The 25,356-nt window shown below is 44.9% G+C and overlaps 1 protein-coding gene across 1 annotated transcript in view; it reads right to left on the bottom strand.

Annotated features, from left to right (window-relative positions):
- The window catches only part of SAMD12 (sterile alpha motif domain containing 12), a 230,977-nt gene that overhangs the window by 193,452 nt on the left and 12,169 nt on the right, over window positions 1-25,356 (bottom strand). The window contains exon 2 of the mRNA XM_056854752.1: window positions 20,019-20,197. Within this exon, the coding sequence (XP_056710730.1) occupies window positions 20,019-20,197 (179 nt within the window). The remainder of the gene's footprint in view (window positions 1-20,018; window positions 20,198-25,356) is intronic.

Here is a 25,356-nt window from a genome sequence, read left to right as displayed (position 1 = left end):
TTCCACTGAGGAACCGCTCTGTTAGTTCTCCCTAATGTTTAGCTGGAAACTTTTAATTTCAACCTGTTGGTTCTGGTCCGACCTTCTGGGGCAACAGAAAACAACTCGCCGCCATCCTTGACATGACAGCCCTTCAAACACTTGAAGATGTTTATCAGTTAGAGCAAACTGCTACAGGGGCTCTCGCGTCTGTGCCCCGATTGCTTCCCCAGCTGTGTAGTCAGGGGGAAAGTGAACAGACAGAGAGAACGGACATGCTCGATTCTGAAGGAGACAAAATTTGATTTCCTACTTCGGTCTATCGACAATAAGAGGGAAAGGAAATTAATCAACCCCATTGTGCTTGCTTTTGTTGATCATCGGGAGGCCCCGGACTCTCTTTGAGATAAGCAAATATAGACGGCAATGCTTGTCATGTACTTCTTTCGCTCGCTTAATTGGATTACTTCAGGCTCAATTCAGCAATCAATTCAGCCGAACTCAAGAGCGGCTGGCAGAACAGGAACCTGCTCTTCAACCAGAGACCAGATTGGGTCCCTGCTTTTTCTGGACACGCTTGAAAAAAAGAAGAAGGTACATCAGTTCCAAGATACACCTCAACCAAGTCTGGCCAGGCGAATGATGGAGCAGAGATTAATAGCTAAATATTACAAAAGGCTTCAAATACATTTGTAAAAGGACACTGCAGTATGAATGTTCAAATCTCACAAAGGAATAGCAATTAGGCTAAAATTAATCTTGTTCCTGCCTCACAAAGAGGTCCTTCGCTGTAAAAGGGACTCACACTACTTTGCTAACCAATTGCGAAATTAAACTAGAGAGTCAAGGATCGCTGCATTTTATTGTGATTTCAAACAATGCAGTAATTCTTCCTGGGAAATTCACTACATGGCCACAACGCAATACATAATTTTGCTCGTACAAAATGGAAATAGGTGGTGAGGAAAAGTGATTCAGCTTCTGTATAATTAAAAATCTTTTTTTGCCAAGAAAGAACATGAGGAAACAAAAATAACCTCCCAGATTCATGATGCTGATAGTATAAGGCAGGCCCTTGCAGAGGAGCAATGAATGGTTTTTAAGGGACATTTCCTGGGAGTATTTTGGGACTGGGCTAAAAGATGTCATGGTTTGTGTGGCAGAGGCTAATCTGGTGAGCTGGATTCGTTTCCCCACTCCTCCACATGAAGCAAGCTGGGTGACCTTGGGCTAGTCAAACTGTCTCAGCCCCACCCACCTCACAGGGTGTCTGTTGTGGGGAGGGGAAGAGAAGGCGATTGTAAGCTGGTTTGATTCTTCCTTGAGTGGTAGAGAAAGTCAGTATATAAAAACCAACTCCTCCTCCTCCTCCACCTCAGAAGGACTGGATTCAAATGTGATAGATGACAGAGGAAGCCAAAGCTTCATATTTATTTATTTATTGCAATTAATGTGTCTAACACAAGGGGGGGGGGAGAAAATTTTATTACTTTTCCCAGTTTTGACCAATTAAAACGCAAAAAGACATTTCTTTCAGTTCTCTGTAACATATCTGACACAACGCCCATCTTGAGTGGACATCTCTTTGGACAGGATACAAAGGATGGGTCTTCTAATCATGGATTTTGTTCACTAAAACTTTCACAGAAAACACATGTTGGTTTTTCCTTTTCCTAGCTCTTCTGAACATCTGCCCACCTCCCTGACAAAAATCTGAATCCACATTCCATTTCATTGAATCACCTGGCGTACGCTACCTGTTGCTAACTGACATCGAACGTTTCTAAAGAGAACATTAAGTCAAAACAACCTGAGCACTCGTGTCAAGAAAGCCAAGTGCTCAGCAAAGCACATGTTCCATTTGTAACCCTCCTTTTCACTCGATGCTAGCATTTGAGAGTTATTTAGACTTTCAAGTCAGCAGGGGCACGATTCTGTCAAGGCTTTCCATGGGCTACTCTTTCTTCCCCCGGAGCAACCAGAGTCAGCAGCAGATAGCAGATTCTGCCCTCACCACAGTAGTGGTACTTTACTCCCCCACCCCACCCACTCCCCCTGGCTGAATGGCAGTCATTAACTTATATGTGGGAGAAACATACTGTGAGAATACTTCCTGGTTCAGGGTCCAAAGGGAAACCTGGATGGGAAGCACTTCCTGAGGAGACAAGATGGAAAGCCTAAAGCAGGAGTGGGGAACCTTTTTTCTGCCTAGGGCCATTTGGATATTTATAACATCATTCGCGGGCCATACAAAATTATCAACTTAAAAATTAGCCGACCAAGCCCCAAGCAGGCAGCTGCCCCAGATGACCCCCCCCCGGGTGCGGGCAAGCAGGCAGGCATCCAACCGGTGGTGAATTTGCCCACCTGGTGGCACAGGATGGTCTGTTGCACCAGCCAGGCGTAGCTGTCCAGCCACATGCCGGAGCTGCTCCTGCTCCGCATGGTCGGGGCCAGATTCTACAGCCGGCTCCTGCTACCTCCGCCTGCAGGGGTGAAATGAGGACACACTGGCTAAGAACTTGCTTCCCCCCCAAGCATTCTGGCCCTGCCCCCTTTAACCCCTCCATTGTCGCCACTTTTGCCCCCAGCCCTCTTGTAGTACAGAGGGAATACGTTTCTCCACGGCCCGGGTGAGAAAGGGTTAACACAGTTTCTTGGGCGGTCCTAGCAGCTCCATAGCTAACGACTCTTCTGGAAGGGGGGGGAAAGGTTCCTTTTCTCGGCAAAACATCCTCACATCCGCCTTGAATAGAGGCTATTCCTGTCCGCAAGAGGATGCGGATCACCAGTGTTAGATCCTTCTGAGCTAGAGATCTGCCAGGACCCACAAAGGGCCAGACCAAATGATTTCGTGGGCCTTAAATGGCCCCCCGGGCCTGATGTTCCCCACCCCTGGCCTAGAGTGTACAGCTAGATAACCCTGTCTGTTCAATAAAGCTGTGTTCTACTTTCTTTGACTGTCGAGTGTTGGAGTCTCTCAATCCAGAGTGTCTAATTGCCCACCTTACACCCCACACACCACAGGTATGGGTCCCCATGCTCCTCCCTTCCTACAGTAACCCTAGCCACTGAGAATCAAGCCAAACCCTGCATGCATAATCAAGAAATCCCCCCCACATAATCCTGCCCTGCGTTCTCTTTCTCGGTCATATTAGAGTGACACAAAATATTGGTAAGTGTGAAAAGGAAGGGGAGAAAGAGGGAGAGGTCTTGGCAGGAATCTATACAACACGCTGCTGAATGAACCCTAAGGATCTTCAGCTCTTTTCAGTCTAGACATAACTATTGATTCCAACCCAACCGACAGGCAGTATGGAGCAATCTTTATTGAAACGGACTCAGTGAAGTTGTCACTGGAATTTCAGCGAGTATTTATTCAAGTAAATTGGGCAATTAGAAAACAAAAGAGAGCAAAATACAAACTTTCTAGTCAGCATACACCATGGTTGACAAAGTTCAAGTAGAGACACGTTCTGTACTTAGAGATCTTATCCAAAGAGGAATAAAATAATCTAGGAAGAGTGAAGGTTGGGATATCAGCACCATGGTTAGCTCCCTGAGTTTCAGCTCTCCAGCTAAAGCCTCAACCTATTAGAAGTGCTCAAATACCCCAGTTCAGGCCGTTCTTGCCAGAGCTTGGTCATGATGGGTAACCTTATTAGTCTGTCAATGGCCGCAGAAAAGAGCAAGAGTCCAGTAGCACCTTAAAGACTAACAAAATTTCTGGCAGGGTATGAGCTTTCGTGAGCTTTTGCTAATTGACATTAACTCATTGCTAATTGACTCATAACCTGTCAGAAACTTTGTTAGTTTTTAAGGTGCTCAAAAGAGTTTCCGTCTAGACTTTAGGAATAATTTTCTAACGGAACGGTTCCTCAGTGGAACAGGCTTCCTCGGGAGGTGGTGAGCTCTCCTTCCCTGGAGGTTTTTCAGAAGAGGCTAGATGGCCATCTGTCAGCAATGCTGATTCTATGACCTTAGGCAGATCATGAGAGGGAGGGCACCTTGGCCATCTTCTGGTCACTAGGGGTGTGGAAGGGGGAGGTAGTTGTGAATTTCCTGCATTGTGCAGGGGGTTGGACTAGATGACCCTGGTGGTCCCTTCCAACTCCATGATGTTATGATTCTCCCTGTCACAGACAGGTTTGCTGTGATGTACCAAAGCAGCCGTGGAGTCCATACAAAACTTGCAAGTACTCAGGATACAGAAGCTTGGACAAGCATGGTTCACTTGGAAAACCTATACAAATCCTTAAGCCATACCTGTCACTGACAGGAATAGGAAGTCCCACTTTGAAGGAGACTTTAGTTAGAGTGTCTGTTTCAAGTTGCCACCATTCCTTAACCGAGTGAAAGGCCTATTTCCTAATCATTTTCAGCAAGATTGGTCAGTTCATCAATGCACTAGTAAACAAACCGACACATGACATGACACTAGGGTATTTTGAAATCTGAAAGGAAGATAAGATGACATATCTGTAAACCAAGGATAATAGCCGGTAGCTTAGAATGCCCTATATACAATTGTCACAATTTCCTTGCTTTTGAGATCATATATTAATTTCCAAGTCCATCCGTCTTCCAAAGTAGTCATTTGCATAACCAAAGACTGTCAGTCATTCCATTCTTCTATGTAAAAGAAGAACACAAACATCTAAAATGTTGTTTTACAGCTTTTATTTTTTAGTATTAAAATGCCATTGGAAAAACATGACGCATTGAGCTGTCAAATATCATGATTTCAGCTTTAAAACTAGAAGGCTTACCATTATTTGACAAAGCTCTCTCTTTGTTTGACGCAGATGGATTTTGGATTATTGTTTATGTACTTTTAAGGCCTGCTTTACCCACTGTACCAAAAGCAAGCAAGACCATCCATTAGGATCAACTAGAACACCACAAACAAACAAGTTTTCAAGTTCACCAGAGTTCTTTCTCAGACTCAACTCAATGAAAAGGAAAAATGAACACAACACTGTTTATTAAGAACTAAACAAAGTATTTTATGACTTATGCTTAGAATATTAAGGGAGGGCATCTTGGCCATCTTCTGGACATGGAGGAGGGGTCACTGGGTGTGTGTGGGGGAGGTAGTTGTGGATTTCCCGCATTGTTCAGGGAGTTGGACTAGATGACCCCGGTGGTCCCTTCCAACTCTACGATTCTATGATTAGGATAATTGCTATTTAATGATCATTACTATTTTACTATATATTGCCCATAATTGCTATTGTCTTTTATTGAATATTATTATTGTATCATTTTTGTGATTCTCTTGCATTTTTCTATTTTTTTCTGGAGCAATCAATTTAATTGTAACTGCTGTCATGATATAACTTGATTTTTCTTTTTTGATGATCTATAAAAACTAAAAACTCTTTATTACAAAAAAAGAAAAGCAAAGCAAAAATGAATTGGAGAGGGAGAGAAAAGGAAGGGGAAAACGGTTCCAGGCATGGTTGAAAAGTCATGTAATATGCAGATTGTTTGTAACAAGGAGGAGTACTGGGAGGACTTTCAGAGTGTCAGACTAGGACAAGGGTGTCAAACATAAGGCCCATGGGCAGGATCCAGCCCCTTGAGAGCTCTTATCTGGCCCGTGAGCCACCTGAGGCGGCCACCCCCTCTAGTCCCGATCTGGTCTGGTGAGGCATGGCCCGGCCAGACCAAGTGACATTTATGTCATATCCGGTCCTTGTAACAAATGAGTTTGACTCCCCTGGACTAGGATCTAAGAGATCAAGGTTTGACTCCCCACCCCACTCTGTCATGGAATTTTGCTGGGTGCCCGTGGGCCAGTCCCATGCTCTCAGCCTAACTTACCTCACAGGGTTTGTTGTGAGGATAAAACGGAGAAGAGGAGAACGATGCAAAACTGCTTTATGTCCCCCTCGGAGAGAAAGGCGGGATATAAATAAAGTAAATAAATAAAATACCCAGGGTCTAACCACATGTGACATGCATGTGTTGCGCTCAATCTGGATACACAGGTGGTGAAAAAGTGGACTCGCCAGGTTCAACAGGCACCGAGAAAGTGGGGGGGGGGGAGGAAGAGGAGGAGGAAGAGGAAAAAGAGGAAGAGTTGGTTTTTATATGACGACTTTCTCTCCCACTTAAGGAAGACTGAAACCGGCTTACAATCACTTTCCCTTCCCCTCCCCACAACAGACACCCTGTGAGGAAGGTGGGGCTGTGACTAGCCCAAGGTCACCCAGCTGGCTTCATGTGTAGGAGCAGGGAAACAAATCCAGTTCACCAGATTAGCCTCCGCCGCTCATGTGGAGGAGTGGGGAATCAAACCCGGTTCTCCAGATCAGACTCCACCCCTCCAAACCGATGCTCTTAACCACTACACCACGCTGGCTCTGAACCTATGCACCATGCCTGCAGCTTTCCAGCATCTCCAGAGCAAAAGCCCCAGAAAATCTGCCATGCATAGATATTCCAGTGGCGCAGTTTAATTCTGTGTACGCCTCTCTCCCACTTAAGTGATCCTTCGGGGTCTTTTTTGCCTCACCTTCCTTCCCCTTTCAGCCCCACAGGACTCCACACTTCTCTTGCTCCAAAGCCAGAGTGGGAAGGGGCTCTCCACAGCAACAGCAGCAGAGTGGGCAGCGGGCAAAGCCCCCCCCCCAAGTCTTTGCCCCCAAACAGCTCCACGAAAGAAAGGTTCAGCATCTCCGTGGAATCTCGGCATGCCCACGAACAGTTTGGCAAACCAGTCCTTTTATGCACAGAGCCTGAGAAGCGTCCCCATTTTCCTAAAATGTCAGGTGAGAGCGAGCGTGACCGCTAATCTAGTTCACGTCAGACGTTTCCTGAGAACGAATTGGCAAGATTAATGAAGTTGTTGTTATAAACACAGATTGGAACAATCTTCTCAAAGGGACTGCAGCGCAACCAGCGAAGCGTTGAACACCTTACCAGTTCCGAGCATTCGATTGCTTCTTGGATGCATTTTCATTTCCCCCCCCAAAATGTGCAGTTTCCTTTCATCAGGACGTCTACCCCCACCTCTGGCAAATACACACACACACAAATAATACAGCCTGTTTCCTTTATTAAAGCCATTATGCCATAACACTTGGAGAAGTCTGTGTACTGGCTGCAAACCAGCTGATAGGTTTTTTAAAAAAAAGAAAAACATGAATTACCCGAGCACCTTTGCAACAACGCAATAAATATTCACAACACAACTACAGTATCCATGTGCTGCTTAGATATTTATTTTCTCCACCAAATATTAATTCCTTCCCCCACGTCACCCCATTCTTCCTACAGAGGAAATTCAGATTTGAAAGGGTTAGTTAAGCTTGCTGCCCACAGGCAGAGAGCCAGGGTGGTGTAGTGGTTAAGACCAGTGGTTTGGAGCAGTGGACTCTGATCTGGAGAACCGGGTTTGATTCCCCACTCCTCCGCATGAATGGCAGATCTAATCTGGTGAACTGGATTTGTTTCCCCACTCCTACACACAAAGCCAGCTGGGTGACCTTGGGCCACTCACAGCTCTCTTAGAGCTCTTTTAGCCCCACCTACCTCACAAGGTGTCTGTTGTGGAGAGGGGAAAGGAAGGTGATTGTAGCCAGTTTGATTCTTCCTTAAGTGGTAGAGAAAGTCGGCATAAAAAAACCATCTCTTCTTCTTGTGAATTTCTCCTGATGTTAAACTTCCATGCAGGATTTTATGAGATGGAGCGGGGGACACACCAAGAGATCTTACATTCATTGTTTGCTCTAACAGATTGAATCCTTTGCTTAGGTGTGCCCCTTTCCCCAACAAAGACCGGCATTCTTCAGAATGCATGCTGGGACGCTATGAAGGACGCTGCTCTTTTCAAAAAGAGTTACTTGAAACAACAGACTGAGGCAATCACATTGATGGGTTAACAGGGCCAGATTGTTGCATAAAAGCAATAGATTGGAGCCTCTTCCTTATGGTTTCCAACCTGGGGCCTGGAGACGACCCAGAATTGCAACTGATCTCCAGGCTACAGAAACCAGTTCCCCTGGAGAAAATGGCTGCTTTGGAGGATGGACATTATGGCTCCTGCTGAGGTCCTTCCCCTCCCCAAACTCTGCCCTCCCCAAGCTCTGTTCCCCAAATCTCCAGGAAGTACCCAACCCAGAGTCAGCAACCCTAGTTATTATCTAGTCTGGTAAGTTTCTGTATGGGGAAGTCATCTAGAGAGGTTTCATGTCTGGAGAGCTCCCAGAATTACAACTGATCTCCAGATTACAGAAACCAGTTCCCCTGGAGAAAACAGCTGCTTTGGAGGGTGGACTCTATGGCATTATACCCTGCTGGGGTCTTTCCCCTCCCCAAATCCTGCCTGCCCCAAGTTCTGCCCCCAAATCTCCAGGAATTTCCCATGCCAGAGTCAGCAACCCCAGTTATATTATCTATTCTGGTAAGTTTCTGTATAGGGAGGTCACCTAGAGAGGTTTCATGTCTGAAGATCACCCAGAATTACAACTGATCTCCAGATTACAGAAACCAGTTCCCCTGGAGAAAACAGCTGCTTTGGAGGGTGGACTCTATGGCATTATACCCTGCTGAGAACCCTCCCCAAACCCCACCCTCCTCGGGCTACACATCCAAATCTCCAGGAATTTCCCAACCTGGAGTTGGCAACCCTAGATAACAAAATTATAAATCAGCACTTCAGAAGGATATCTGAAGTAAAGTGTTTATGTGAAAGGAATAGAATTCAGAATATAAGATGACCCTGCTGGCGGTTAGACACGAAGAGTTTTTTTATTACTGTTACATGCCTGTAAATTGTATGCAAATATACAATGACACAATAACTGATAATAAGTGATCGTGTGCTGAACCCAATGGGGTAAGGCAGCCCGAGTCCACTTGGGAATGACTCCAGAATAAATGGACCAATCCCCTGAATGCCAGCTGGATAGACAAAATATTTCTCTGATCTGTGAAGCGCATCCTCTATATCAGGGGTGGGACGTGGAGCCGGGCTGCTCCCCTCTCCACGTGCGCCTGAGAGCATTTCTCACATCACCCGCCCCTCTGCCCAGCAGCCCAATGGGAGCGCTTCCTCCCTCCCGTCACATGCGGCAGGGCGGCTCACATGCCGGGTGGCTCACATGTGGCGTGAGGGTGCGGCACGGACGGCAGCCTGTTGAGTCTGTGGCGAAGGTGATTCCCGTGGTGGGGTTGGAGAGGAGCTAGGTTGGAGGGGAGCATAGGTCACAGCGTGGCATAGCTGGAGGGGAGCAGAGCGCTCGGGCCACAGCGCGGGCTTTGCGGGGCCTCCCAAATCCCCTACTAAAAGACGAACACCCATGTACCCAGCATGTAATTAACCTGTGGAACTCCTTGCCACAGGATGTGGAGATGGCATCTAGCCTAGATGCCTTTAAGAGGGGATTGGACAAATTTCTGGAAGAAAAGTCCATCACGGGTTACCTTTCAATAAAAAGTTGTTTGCGTTATCAAACGATGTTAATGTATGAGTTGTTTTTTCTAAACTAAAACCTCAGTATTCAGGTTAAATTGCCGTGTTGGCACTCGGCGATAAATAAGTGGGTTTGGGGTTGCAGTTTGGGCACTCGGTCTCTAAAAGGTTCTCCATCACTGCTCTATATCCTGCTTCATTGTTGTGACAATTGTATGCGCCAGGAACCTCAGCCCCTATGGAGCTCTCTTGGTGAGTCCCCCATTTTACACACCCTGGTGTGTCAAAGTGGAGATGTAGACCTAGAGATTGTGGCTCAAGCTCACCACAGCAACCAAACAGGATAGGAACCACGGGAAATGTAGTTCCCAGTATCAAACGAACCGGGCCCACATGCCAGGGATAATGTAGTACAGGGTTCCTCCACTGGTACTCACTGATCTTTTCAGAAGGTGGGTGGGGACTTTGTGGGGCAGGGCTTATTATGGGATGCCCTCATTCAAACAAAAGGGTTTTCCAGGGATGCAATAGCAGCAGCAGCCACTGGAAGATCAGGAAGACTAGAAATAGGGTTGCCAGCTCTGGGTTGGGAAATACCTGGAGGTTTTTGGGGCAGAGGTTTGGCGGGGTTTGGAATGGACTTCAATTCCATAGAGTCCAATTGCCAAAGCGGCCATTTTCTCCAGGGGAACTGATCTCAGTCGGCTGGAGATCAATTGTAATAGCAAAAGATCTCCAGCCACCACCTGGAGGTTGGCAACCCTAACAAGAAAGCATCCAGGCTTGTGGCTCCAGTCCCTCTTCAGGCTTTCCTTCATTTCTTTTTATTCCCCTTCTGAGATTCTTTTGCAAAGTGAGGAGAGAGGTATTAGGTTTGGCTCTGCCTCCTGTGGCAGCCACTTGGGCAATATCTACCTGTTAAAAAACAAAGACCCATATGCTCATAAAGCCAATAAGGGGGGGGATTCATTAAACCATCAGAAAAAAGTTGTCACTCTTGATCCAAACCACCTCTCTGCTAGAAGCATTCTTGTATCAAACAGTTCTGATGCTGTAAATAAGACAAGCCAGACAACCGACGATGATTAAAGCTGAGATGAACTTGCAATGCCTAAAAGGAAAGGCAAAGTGTTCCAAATAGGGGATGCTAATACGAGGAGCCAATTACAGTAATTAAAACAAAAAATACAGAAAAGCAGAAAATGAGTTGTTGAGGAGGCAGGTCGCCTTGAAATTTTAAAGACATTTGCTGCAGCCACAGAAACTCACTCCAAATCAAGCTGAAAAGATTCTAAAACCTTTAGAGTCCTTTGAAATGGTAGCTCTGTACAGAGATTCACTACCCCTGGTCTTTATTTCTTACTACCAAACACTTTGACCAAGAGAACATGCTAAAATACATTCAACGTGTGCTGCATGTCTTCTGCCCATCTCTAGGCCCATCGCCTAAGCAAGACCTAGCATAAGCAGTCCCAATTTAAAGAGAAAGCATTGTGGCTGAAGGCAGAATATTTAAATGGGTCCTAGCCTTCTGGGTTAACTCCACCGCTGAAAAGCAAGGATTTTTGTACCAGGTCTAGAAATATAGTCCAAGTGGCATTTCTTGACTAAAAGACCTATAGGTTTGGATTTCGTGGCTAAGGATATGCCAAATATAAAGCTAGGTGATATATTAATATAAATTACATTTTCTGGAACCTTAAAAAGTAAGAAATGTGGCATATGCTTTCGTGAGACTCCAGGTTGAATCCTCCCTTCAGCACCGTCTTCCTGCAAGAGAGAACACCTTCCTTCAAAGGAAAATGACTTCATCTGATGGAGCGAGGTTGAATCTGAGGGAGAAAAATCTTTCTTTGTTGAAGGAAGTCTTCCTTTAATGGAAGAAGACTTGGTGGAAGGGAGTCATAGTACCCAACTCTCTGTCTCCAGTGCCAACGAATTCTGCACAGTGTAAATTAATCGGGCCTCTGCTGGTCATGGGGAAGTCCAAATAGTTAAGAATAGCATGAGAACTGAACTCTTCACATTCAGAAATGCATTGCGGCAAAAGCCTTCACTGGTCTTTAAGGTGCCAGAAGATTCCTTGGCTGCAGGACAATGATACAGCTATCCCTCCGCCAATTAATGTGGCCCATCAGGGTGTACAAAGAGGCAGACAGAAAGTGAGAAGGAGCCAGGTTTGGTATATGGGGCTGATAATCTACTTCACCCTACCCAACCCTCAAGCAAATATGTCAGTTTTTCATTGCAATGGCCTAGTTACCTTGTACTATTTAGCACAGGGGTATCCAACTCAATTGTTGCGAGGGCCGGATATGACATAAATGTTACTTGGTCAGGCTAGCCCATGCCTCACCATCCAAGATTGAGAGGGGGAGGTGGGGCTGGCTGCTTTGCAGGCTGGATAAGAGCTCTCAAGGGGTCTGGATCCAGCCCACAGGCCTTATGTTTGATTCCCCCTGATCTAGCAGTTTGAAAGAAACTATGGTCTTCAGTTAGTTATCTCAGCGATTAATTTGGCCCCAAAGTAATGGACTTACAATTTCCATCTGCTTGTTAGCTTCCTTTAGTCATTTCCTTAATTATGGTTGATGTCATTTTCTATAACTAATTATATGGGGGAGGGGGGAGCCATTAGAAGGACCCAAAGCATTATCAACTGACATTACAGACATCTCCTAAAGGTATACTCAGCCAACTTCTAAAACCAACTTGTCTACAAAAAGACATAAGATTACTGCTATTTTTTAAAAATAATTCTGCTACTACTTTTTTTTCTTGAGCTCTGCTACTTGGCCGCTGGCTCAGATATAATAATAATAATGCAATTACTTCGTAAAGGGAAAATGTAATTCTAGCTCTAATGGGCTACATGAAAGAAATCTAATTATTCCAAGATTCACTATACAAAGAGGACAAAACGTCTTTGGTACCAAGCTCAACATTGGAATCTAACTTCTGTGCTTTTTATACTTTTAAATCTTAACACAGCCATGAAAAGACCATTAATTCTGTGTGGATGTAAGGTATTATTATACGTATAAAGATACCTGAGACTAAATGACTCACTCTCAGAGTATCAGAATTGTTGAGACAATTCCCTATGAGCTAGAAACCTGACATCTGGAACATATCTCTGCAAGACACCCCAACTACTAAAGAAGTCTAAAAAAAGGAGTATGGGTACATCTAAAAATCCCTCAAAATAGGATATGGGTAGAGTCAGGAAAACAAAATCTATGAGGAAAGATCGAAGGAACTGAATGTGTTTAGTTCGGAGAAGACTGAAGGCGGGGGGGAAGAAGAGTTGGTTTTTATATGCCGACTTTCTCTACCACTTAAGGGAGAATCAAACCGGCTTACAATCTCTTTCCCTTCCCCTCCCCTCAACAGACACCCTGTGAGGTAGGTGGGGCTGAGAGAATGTGACTAGCCCAAGGTCACCCAGCTGGCTTAATGTGTAAGGAGTGTCTCCCGCTCATGTGGAGGAGCAGGGAATCCAACCCAGTTCTCCAGATCAGAGTCCACCGCTCCAAACCACTGCTCTTAACCACTACACCACGCTGGGGGAGACACATAATAGCATAGAGGTTATTACACAAAAGAGGACAGAGACTTTTCTCTGCTGCTCCAGAACGCAAGACTAGACCTAGTGGGTTTAAGGAGGACAGATCCCAGCTGAAATTACAAGAAACTACCTAATGGAGAGAGCAGTTCAATAATGGAACTAATTACCCTGGGGAATGGTTCTCTCTCTCCCTCTCCCCCTCTCCCTCTCTGTCCTCAGATTGAGCAGACATGTCAAGGCCTCTGTAGCTAGTCAACTGGACTAGACGTGGTGTCCTCGTAACAATTGAGTTGGATACCCCTGTGCTAAATAGTACAAGGTGTAGTGGTTAAGAGCAGTGGTTTGGAGCGGTGGACTCGGATCTGGAGAACTGGGTTCGATTCCCCACTCCTCCACACGAGCGGCGGAGGCTAATCTGGTGAACCGGATTGGTTTCCCCACTCCTCCACATGAAGCCAGCTGGGTGACCTTGGGCAAGTCACTCTCAGCCCCACCGACCTCACAGGGTGTCTGTTGTGGGGAGGGGAAGGGAAGGTGATTGTAAGCCGGTTTGATTCTTCCTTAAATGGTAGAGAAAGTTAGCATATAAAAACCAACTCTTTTTCTTCTTCTTCTTCTTCTTCAAGACCATTTCCAACTCTGTGATTCCACTCCCAAACGGTAAAGGTAAAAAGCTGAAATTTAGCAGACGTGTTATCCAAGCCAGCCTATTAAAGTCTGAAAATGAGACGTTTTAGCGGGCCCAGGTCAATAAATGGGACATAATTAACTTCATAAGAACGGCCAGCACACAACAGCTCTAGTGGTAGATCCATACAGTGTTGGAAACTACACTATTGTAATCATTCTTCTCCTGGATTTTCCCATCCCAACAGGAAAATATATGGGGTAAATGACTACAATAACACTATGTCCAACTATGTGTGGATCATATCTATCAAGATATGAGCTGAATGTTAGCCTATGCCAATACTGTTGCTACTTCACACACCTGAACAGCCTTGGCGAAAGGGGGTTCTTACCTATAAGGTCCTAAAGGACTTGGGGCTGGGGTACCCAGAGAATCAGTTCCTCTTTATTTTCCAGCTAACCAGCTGAGATCCTCTTTTCAAATCCTGCTCTCTGTGCCTGTGCCTTAAGGCAAGTGGTTACCAGAGGCTTTTATAGTGGTGGCCCCTTGCCTTTAAAATGCTTTACTCTCCTTTAGACACCAGGCCAAAACATTTCTCTTGACCCAGGCTCGTAAGTAAGAGGTCTCATCATTTTAAACAGCTTTAATGGAACTGATGACTGGTATATCAACATCATTTTAGACTGCCCTGTTTTCATGTGCTTTTATACCCTGGCTTTCTTTTAGTTGGCTATTTTGATTGCTTTTGTTTTTTTAGAGGTATGGTTTTTGTGGTTTTTATTACTGTTTGCCCAGTTCGGTTCTACTGTCTTGGTTCTGAGCCGCCTCAAGCCAGTCTGGAGAGGGGGCATACAAATCTTTTAAAGAAATACTAAATAAATAAATGCCGCAATGTACTTGCACTCTGGGTGCACAAATACGGCACTTACTCAAATGCAAGGCTGGGATTTTCCCAGGTATGCCTTTTAAAAAAAGAGCGAGTCTTCTTACATTTGCATATAATTACAGTGAAAGGTAAAGGTCCCCTGTGCAAGCACCGGGTCATTCCTGACCCATGGGGTGACGTCACATCCCGACATTTCGTAGGCAGACTTTGTTTATGGGGTGGTTTGCCAGTGCCTTCCCCAGTCATCTTCCCTTTACCCCCAGCAAGCTGGGTACTCATAATTACAGTTATGCACATTAATAAACACATTTTGGGGTATACCATTTTTAATGAGCCATCTTACATTCAGGGCTATCCTCTTTTGAATAAATACAGTACACAGCAGTTGTTGTTGTTTTAAGTTGTTAGAGCTCACAGTTAGTCCTTGAGGATATCCAAACCATACCACCGGTGTTCAGTGAGCTACTATATTTTTCCGTTGGGAAGTTGTTACTATGAACATGCTGCTAACCACTGTAAGCAGTTTATCGCTGACTCTTTTAACGTGATTTGAAATTTATTTGCTGAACAGTAATTCATCTGTAAATCAGGCTGAAAGCTATGTGTTCAGATACATTTCCCCCCCAATAAACAAACACATGCAGTACTACCGGAAAGCAGTTCTAGTGGGTAGTGCTGTATACAGAAGCTGAGAAGCTATGACCAAGAGGACCAAACTCAGACTGAACAGGATATCCGGCCCCACAAGATATTTCCTGTTTACCTAGAGATACCTTCTCAACGCTGCGCTTTTCTATTAGCTAGGGTTAATGCATTCCCATCTAGGATGCTCTTAGGCCGATACCTCCAGATCCCTAGACATGAACGCCTATGCACATGCGGTTTAAACTTGTTCGATACAATTGACCACATCCTTTTAGATTGCCCCTTCTATGTGACTCTGCGGGATAAACTGCTATCTACTTTGCTCCAGTACAAGACATACAGGAGTAATGAAGTGAAATGCAAATTTCTTTTGAGTGACCATGATCCTAAAATTACGGCTACCGTGGCTGAATTTCTTACAGGAGTTCTTAAAGAACAAGAAAAGTTTTATTAACCCGACTTGTAACTTATATGTATTGCCCTTTGGAGGTATATTGTTTTTTTTTTTCTATCTCTGTCTTTTGGTATGCCAATAAAGGTTAATGAAATGAAATGAAATGACTCCTTCCATTTCTCTGATCTCACACAGAAAGGGCACAAGCAGGAAGGCAGAAGCTTTCTCAGCAGTCTAGAACTTAGAAGAAAGAAGCAACAGAACTTCTCAGGAGATAATCCAGCTGTAGAAACTGTAGACCCCAATCCCACTCAAGAGGAATACGTGCAGTAATGGGAGGGGGGAGCAGAATGAAAACAGTAAGTGTGAGCGGCACTGGCTAATTTAGTTTCCCCCCAAGTTGACAGCGCAGTCAACTGTGATGTCCTATCAATTTAAAATGCTAGAATGCTCTTAAACGTTAGCAAAAAATTGCCTGTCCTCAAACTGTTTTCTAACAGAGCGGTTCTTCAGTGGCACAGGCTTCATCGGGAGGTGGTAAGTGCTCCTTCCATGGAGGTTTTTAAGCAGAGGCTAGATGGCCATCTGTCAGCAATGCTGATTTTATGAACTTAGGCAATTCATGAAAGAAAGGGTATCTTGGCCAACTTCTGGGCATGTAGGGGTCACTGGAGGTGTGTGGGGAAGGTAGTTGTGAAATTTCTGCATTGTGCGGGGGGTTGGACTAGATGACCCTGGTGGTCCCTCCCAACTCTACGATTCTATGAAACGCAGACCAATTAGAAGTGTAAGAAGAAAAAGAAACTATTCCTCTGGCATGCCGTTCCCCCCCCCCCGACAATATTTTCATGTATACCAGGGGTAACGAATGGCAATATTACACCTAGAAGGGATTTAATTAGAGGAGCCAGACTGAATCACAGGGGTCCGTTCATCACATGGTACTGCCTTTTGTCATAAGGGTTTTAAATAAATTAAAAAGGAATCTCCATCTCATTAAAGAAAGAGGATTTATAAGGCTGGAAATCTGAGACCAGAAACCAAGGCACAATCCATGTTTTGCCATAGGCCACATAAAAAACAACCAGTCCAGCTACACTCCAAATGTGATAAATAAAAAAGAGTTAGCCTACTGATTGATCATTTGATTGCCGGATATCCCAGTTGACCCAACATCACTCAATATTACTGGCAGGGTCGCCAACTCTGGAGATTTGGGGGTGGAGCCTGAAGAGGGCAGGGTTTGGGGAGGTAGAGAGCTTAGTGGGGTATGATGCTATAGAGTCCACCCTCCCAAGCAGCCATTTTCTTCAACAGAACTGATCTCGGCAGTCTGCAGATCATTTTAATTCTAGGAGATCTCCAGGCCCCACCTGGAGGTTGGCAACCCTTATTGCTGACAATCATTCCAACAAAAGTGAACAAGTTGGATGTGCAAACTTTTTTTTCCATACAGAAATTCTCCATGTCTCCACAACACATCTACAAGGTAGAACTTTTGCCCTTCAGAAACTTTGACCCAGTGCCTTGGGGCTCTTCAATACTCGTCCTGTATAGCTTTCGCCATCTTAGCTAGGATAACATATTAATTAAAACCGTGTTTCTGTTTTGTTTATTTCAGTGACTTATTTGCCTGAGCTTATTGCTGAATATCTTCCTTTTGTTTAAATTCTGTCTGCATTTTGCCCAGGGGTTTTAGGGCGTTTGGAATGCCAGTTACTTTGTGTGTTAGTGCTGAGATTATTTAAATAGACATACAGTTGGATCTAATCAGCTTTTTCACTCATTAAATTTATTCTTTCTGCTCTTAAAATTAGAAACTTGTATGTATCATCTAAACCCAGGGATTGAACTTTTTAAAAATTTATTTGTTTGTTTATTTTAATATTTAATCATTTGGGACTTTTAAAAAAATTCACCCAAGTGCTTTGGCACATAGGCGCTCGAATTCCTGAACAGCAACAGCTTTTTCACTCCACACCGCCCTAATTCCCCTCCTTACTACAACCCCTTTCTCAAATGGTTTTCACTCATGCTGGTCCTATGAGCCAGTGTGGTATAGTGGTTAATAGCAGTGGTTTGGAGTGGTGGACTCTGATCTGGAGACCCGGGTTTGATTCCCCACTCCTCCACATGAGCAGCGGAGACTAATCTGGTGAACCGGGTTGGTTTCCCCACTCCTAATGCATGAAGCCAGCTGGGTGATCTTGGGCTAGTCACAGTTCTATTAAGAGCTCTCTCAGCCCCACCTACCTCACAGGGTGTCTGTTGTGGGGAGGGGAAGGGAAGGTGATTGTAAGCCCGTTTGATTCTTCCTTAAGTGGTAGGGAAAGTTGGCATATAAAAACCAACTCTTCTTCTTCTTCTCAGCACAGCTGCCTTTTCCACCTGTGGAAGAGGTTTTTTTAGATCCAACCCATAGAGCTATTGGTATTTGCAAAGCGACTATAATTCCTATTCTCATCTATCTGAGGAATGCTGATGGCACCCTGAATAAAATAACTGGGGTGGGAGCAATCCTGAATTAATTGCAAGTGGACAAGGGAGATACGATGAGCTGCCATTCTTACACATTGAAAAGCACACCAGAATGGATATGGCGACTCAGAATTGTCTCTGTTACATCAGCCATGCTCGCTCCTTTGAGGCTGGCACAGAGGACCAAGTGGTTGGGGAAGTGGGAGGCTTGAAGAAGAAGGAGAAGAGTTGGTTTTTATATGCTGACATTCTCTACCACTTAAGGAAGAATCAAACCGGCTTACAATCGCCTTCCCTTCCCCACCCCACAACAGACACCTTGTGAGGTAGGTGGGGCTGAGAGAGCGCAAAGAGAGCTGTGACTACTCAAGTTCACCCAGCTGGCTTCATGTGAAGGAGTGGGGAAACCAACCCGGTTCACCAGATTAGTATCCGCCACTCATGTGGAGGATTGGGGAATCAAACCGGGTTCTCCAGATTAGAGTCCACTGCTCCAAACCACTGTTCTTAACCTCTACACTGCGCTGGCTCTCACACAAGTCCCTCAGCCCCAAGAATAAAAATTCTCAGGATCAGACATGGACTCAGAGAAGAGGGTAAGGAAGATATCCACAACTCTTGCCAGGCTTTAAACCAATGTGTCTTCACTTTAAATATAAAAACAGGGACTAGTACCTGGATATATGCGAAGTTTAAAATTGCATGTTCAGTGCAACAAAAAACATTGCTCAACATGCATACAAAGAAAAATCATGGGTATGTTGTTCATGAATTGTTTGAGAGTTCATTGTAATGTGTGTACATGGCTAATGAGTCAGACTATTGGTCTTACGGTTACTGGCAGCAGCTCTCTCCAAGATTTCATACAAGCCCAAGTGTCAGCAACTTTTTATAACTAAAGAGCCAGCCATCATCAAAATTCAAAACACAAGATCAACGAAGAGACAACATCAATATATCTCTCAACATGGCCCCATCTGCAGATATTTAAATCAGCAGAATGAGGCCATGTTCAACTAGGGAGATTTTTTTCAGTAAACTTGGAGGAACCCCTCCCCGGTTTGCAGAAAAATCAGAAAACAAGGTGGGGAAAGGGAGGCAGGCTGAGGACTTAACAGAGCATTGTCTGCACATGTATCTGTGCAATATCCGTGCAAATAATGCACCTCCGCTGGAACTACTGCCTGATGGATAAGTAGAAGAGGTGAGGTCGGGCATAGCAAAGGAGGATGGGCGAATGGGAGGGCAGAGAAGCAGAAAGTGGGATGGGAAGAGGAACTGTTGCCACCGCCACATCACCACATGAGCTGCTTGAGGTGGATGGTTGGGCCAGGGACCAGGGAGGCAGCAGTGCTTCCAGCAGCCAACCTGCCGACTGAGGGGGACAGTTGACTGGGCATGCAGAGCAGGAAGCAGGGGACAGGTACAGCAAGAAGGTCCGACTAAGTAACAAGAGCTTAGCAGGCGGACAAGGGAGAGGAAAAGAAGGATGTGAAGGAAATAGATGGGAGGAGGAGGTGGCAGTGAGAGGAAAGGGTGGAGGCAGGTATCAGAAGCCAGAGGGCAAAGCAGGGAGCAGGGAGGGATTTTCCCTGTGAGTTTCTCATGGGTCCCTGTTTGTAAGAAAGCTCATAAACAACTGAAAACACATTGTGTTACTAATAACATGTTTCCACAGCCCAAATATTGGCTGCTGTCAGTCTTTTATTAGGAAATGCCCCACATGAGATCTCACAGTAAGTAATAAATATACACAGGAATTCTCTGTGCAATTTTTTTTTAGTGCATTAGTATAAACATGTGCATGATTCGCACATGGATTGCTGACAGCGGTTCATCTCGATTAATTCCTTTTCTGTACGGCATCTCTAAGAAGCCCTTTAGTCCCATAAAAACCTTTGCCTGCCATTCCATTCACGAACTAATTAATATTAACATCCCAAGCTAGCATGTGTTCTATCACTGAATAACAGGAGCCCCCTCCTGAATGTAAAGTACCAATGTATAATGCCCTACCTTAGACGCTTCTGGCTCTACTTGCTGCCTCTTAGGCGTTCCTTTCGACTCAGGCAACTTGGATGAGTTTTCCTTCTTAAGCGAGGTCGATTCCACCCTCTCACCTTCAAGTTGCAGGTTGATGCCTTCCGCGTGGACAGAGAGATCGATACCATTTGGATTTAGACTGCAATGGATAGCTGAGGGAAAGGAATTGCAGTGAGTTTCCAGCATCAAAAAGAGGAAATACTGGTCATCTCTCAGACCGACCAGATTGCTAGTTCCTAATTTTCTGTCCCATGTTAGTATCACAAAGTAGAAACAGTAGAGATACACAGGTAAGGTCATGATAACACGCAGAGAGGTCTGTGGCTGTGGGAGGGGCCGTGGCTCAGTGGCAGGGCATCTGCTTGGCATGCAGAAGGTCCCAGGTTCAATCCCCGGCATCTCCAGTAAAAGGGACTAGGCAAGGAGGTGATAACACACAATGCTCTGGGGTCTCAGGTAGAAGTTTTTCATATCACCTATCACCAAATCCTTTTAAGTGGATATGCAGGAGATTAAACCTGGGACTTTCTGTTTGAAAAGCAGATGCTCTACCTCTAAGCCAGGGTACCGCTTCATTTCTCGGCAATACATTCTGTGCCTCTGTGCAGAAGAAAACTGTAGGCCTTATGTCTTCTACCTGCCCAAGTCAGACAGTTCATCTCTCCTTTGGATGAGAAGACTCAGCCCTGCTAGGCTCTAAGCTCAGCACTGCATTTACAGAGTGGGGGAGAAGCATCCATTTCTCTTATATGCACCCCAAGATATGCATCACCCTGACTGGAGCAATTCCAAAGGGGTGGCTATTTGGGGGTAGGTGATCAGTTTTGCAGGTATTTCATCTCTTAAATGGGGACTACAGGATATTGGACTGCACTGCACTCGGCAATCCTCTTATTTCTTTGCTTTTTAAAAAAGGATTGCGTTATTAGATTAAAACAATTTTAAAAACACATTTTTCTCTGGGGGTTACTGCACTTTGTATTCCCAGCGATGTATTAAGAGTTTGAAAACGTTATAAAAAACATTGCTTTAAAAGGGTTTTTGGATAATAGGCTGATAAATGGTTGGAAGACGTCTTCACAGCTAAAGGGGCCAAACAAAGTTCGAACAGTATTTTTTATAACATTTTCAAACTCTTAATACATCGGTGGGAATACATAGAAAGTGCGAACAGTATTTTTTATAATGTTTTCAAACTCTTAATACATTGCTGGGAATACAAGTGCAGTAACCCCCCCCCCCCCCCGGTTGCTTTGGCTACTTTGAGTGGAAAGGTAGGGGACCGATATTTCGTAAATAGGAGACATTACGTTAATTACCAAATACACACGAACACATGAAGCTGCCTTATACTGAATCAGACCCCTGGTCCATCAAAGTCAGTATTGTCTACTGTGACCGGCAGCAGCTCTCCAGGGTCTCAAGCAGAGGTCTTTCACATCACCTACTCGCCTAGTCCCTTTAACTGGAGATGCCAGGGATTGGAGCGGTGGACTCTTATCTCAAGAACCGGGTTTGATTCCCCACTCCTCCACATGAGCGGTCAACTCTAATCTGGTGAACTGGATTTGTTTCCCCACTCCTATACATGAAGCCAGCTGGGAGACCTTGGGCTAGTCACACTCTCTCAGCCCCACCTACCTCACTGGGCATCTGTTGTGGGGAGAGGAAGGGAGGGTGATTGTAAGCCGGTTTGATTCTTAAGTGGCAGAGAAAATCAGCATATAAAAACCAACTCTTCTTCAAATTTGAGTGGTGTGTGTAAACACAACAAGTGTAGTTAATGTTAAAGTTGCTGTAGGAACAGAATCAGCAGAGAACGGGGGGGGGGGAGAGAGGAAGACTGCAGACATACCCGAGATTCCAAATCTAATTAGATTTGTGTTAACAAGCCAAAAACTGAATAATTAATTCCTCGATACAAAAGTTAAAGGGCCAGCTTCAATTACAAGAGATCTGGATTTTAGTTAAGAACTTAGACGTTCCCACCCACACAAAACCTATCCATTAGTCATTTGTAGGATACTCGAGGGATACAACATGAACACAAACAGATTGAATTCCAGTCCCTTCTAATTCAGACCTGCTTTGGCCTTTCCTTTTTTGCCATGCAATTGTTTAAGAAATTACAAACTGTCCCTGGACAAGGTCTTAGAACATGGGAGTGGGTTGAAACTTTATTGAAGGACATTTGGTTAAGTGGCATAATTCTACAGAAGTGCAGCTGGAAAGTACTGTTCATTCCGACTCTTCAGTACTTCACAAGGGAAAGAGGGGGTTGTTATTTATTTATATTTATACTTTAAATTTCTATCCCGTGTGTGTGTGTGTGTGTGTGTGTGTGTGTGTGTGTGTGTGTGGGTGGGTGGGTGGGGGGAGCTTCATTTTACTGATCTCTGTCATGGAAGTTGGCTGGATGACCACAAACCAGTCATACTCTCTCAGCCTAATGTACCTCACAGGGCTGTTTAGAGGATAAAAAGGAGGAGGGGGGGACAAGTTTGGAAGCTACATTGGGTTTCACAGGGGAAAAAAATAAATATAGAAAAGGATAATAATAATAATTGTGCGCCACCAAGTCGCCACCAATTGGTGGTGACCCCAGGACCATGGATTTTTCAGGGCAAGAGATGAGCAGAGGAAGCTGACCATGGCCTCCCTCTGCGCAGCAACCCTGGACTTCCTTGGTGGGGGGGAGAAGAAGAAGGAGGAGGTTTTTATATGCTGACTTTCTCTATCACTTAAGGAAGAATCAAACCGGCTTATAATCACCTTCCCTTCCCCTCCCCACAACAGACACCCTGTGAGTTAGATGGGGCTGAGAGAGCTCTAAGAGAACTGTGACTAGCCCAAGGTCACCCAGCTGGCTACATGTGCAGGAGTGGGGAAACCAACCCGGTTCACCAGATTAGCGTCCGCCGCTCATGTCAAGGAGTGGGGGAATCGAACCTCATTCTCCAGATCAGAGTCCACCACTCCAAACCACTGCTCTTAACCACTACACCACACTGGCTCTTGGTGGCACACAACAACAACAACAACAACAACAACAACAATAATAATAATTGTGTGCCACCAAGTCACCACCAATTTGTGGTTACCCCAGGACCATGGATTTTTCAAGGCAAGAGATGAGAAGAGGAAGCTGACCACGGCCTTCCTTTGAATCGCAACCCTGGACTTCCTTGGTAGCCTCCTATCCAAGTACTAACCAGGGCCGACCCTGCTTAAATTCCAAGGTTTGATAAGATCAGGCTAGGCTGGGCTCTCAGGCTGCTTTAGCAAAGAATATGTATGCATAAATATATACTTTGCTTCAAATGATCCAATGACCCAGCTGTCTTGGAAAACTAAATCACACAAATAAATAAGTACATAAATAAATAAAACAACTCATTCTGCCTTAGGAGTATTGATGTTTGGCTAAAGGTTGGGAAGGAATAACAGCAGAAATTTACATACTTCTGACTCTCCAGTACTTCACAAGGGAAAGAGGGGTTTGTTATTTATTTATATTTATAATTTAAATTTAAACTGCCAAAAAAAAAAAATCAGAGGGTTATAGATCAAATCAAGCCTGAACTGACCCTAGAAGCTAAAATGACTAAACTGAGGCTGTCGTATTTTGGTCACGTTATGGGAAGACAAGAGTCTCTGGAAAAGACAATCATGCTAGGAAAAGTTGAAGGCAGCAGGGAAAGAATGCCCCCAGGACGCTGACACGTCCCCCCGAAATGCCAGCATGGGCCTTTACGCCGGTGGGACGCCAGTGGAAGGCCCAGCTGGCGTCCCTGGGTGGTACTACCACGACAGCGCAGGGAAACTGGTGTCCAGGCCTACCCGCCGGCATCCGGGCCGCTCTGCGCCGTTCCACTTACACCGGCACAGTCCCTTTTTTGCCTCCTGAGCTCTTTCGGCTGAAGGGCTCAGGAATGCGCCATTACTGTTGTGCAGGGCCAGGACCCCAGCCACCCATAATTAAAGCTGGGGTCCAAAGTCACAAAGAACAAAGGAGATTGATTTGAACACATGAAGCTGCCTTATGTTGACAGGCCAAAGTTCTGACTCAAAGTCAGTATCATCCACTCTGGCTGAAGAGAGCCCCCAGGGTCTCGGGTGGAGATCCTCCACATCAACAGCTGGGGTGAACCATTGCCCTAGGCAAAAGGGTCATCTACTGGCCTCCACTATTCGAGGTCTACCACCACAAAATTCAACCACCTCATTGGGTTCCACTGTCTGAATATGTCTTGCTACCACTAAGCTTCCTCAGATGAAACTCTCAAAGCCTCCAAAATACTTGATTGTAAGACTATTACTCCTTTATAGCAGATATCAAGCTGTAAACGATGCCCGACGTTCCCCTGAGGAATCCTTGCCTGAGAGAACTTACCCAGACATTCTTACCAGGACTCCCAGGTGCCCATTCCGACCTTAGAGAATAGCCAAAAATAGAGACTTCAAACCAAACTAATTGGTCCGTCAAGAAGGGACCAGATGTATTCACAAGGGCCGCAGGTGACATTAAATTCTTACATTTCCAAAAGCCACTAGGCAAGCAATTCACAATTTCCCCAGAGAGGTGAAGTTCTATCCCAAATTAAGTCAAGCGGGGGTATTGGTCACATGCCTAATAAAAAAAGGAAAGAATAGATACAAATTATCCTTCCAGATGTACCCTAGCTATGTAACTGAAACTCTGGGATGGTTTGGAGGACTATTCAGGGTAAAGTTACATGGCTTTTAAAGCAATGTTAGCCAGATTGGAGGCAGCCTAATAATAAGGGGAGTGGCAATTTTTGCATTTAATTTGATTATTCCCATTGAAATCAATGGAGATCAAGGAAACCCAAATCCAAAATGATTCAATTTAAACCAGTTGCAGGGAAAAATGAATGCATACAACTTTTTTTTTTTAAAAGAATTGTGTCTCACAAATGGAAAAGGATGTTGTAGCTGAATCTGTATGCCTCCACCTGGTTGACCAATAAGGCTGGCTTACATTTCTTTCAAGCTTTTTGGCTGTTCTCTGTATTCAAAAGAGGTGAGGACTCCATCCCGAGAGGGTAAGCAAAATAAGGACAGAGGATGGAGTCCGTCTAGACGAGGGGTCAGCAACCAACAGCCTCAGAACTGTCTGCATGCCCAAGTGCCATGAGATGTTTTGGAAGTGGCCGTCAGGTAGTAGAGACCCCTGACCCTTTAAAGTGCCCGTTTAGTGAGGACCCAGACTCCCAAATACACATACATGAACACCCGGAGCTGCCTCATACTGAATAAGAACTTTGGGCCCATCAAGGTCAGTACTGTC

Source organism: Euleptes europaea, chromosome 8, assembly GCF_029931775.1.
Source record: "Euleptes europaea isolate rEulEur1 chromosome 8, rEulEur1.hap1, whole genome shotgun sequence".
Taxonomy (NCBI): Eukaryota; Metazoa; Chordata; class Lepidosauria; order Squamata; family Sphaerodactylidae; genus Euleptes; species Euleptes europaea.
The sequence above is the reverse complement of the archived record's forward strand: the minus strand, read 5'-3'. Positions and strand labels throughout refer to the sequence as shown.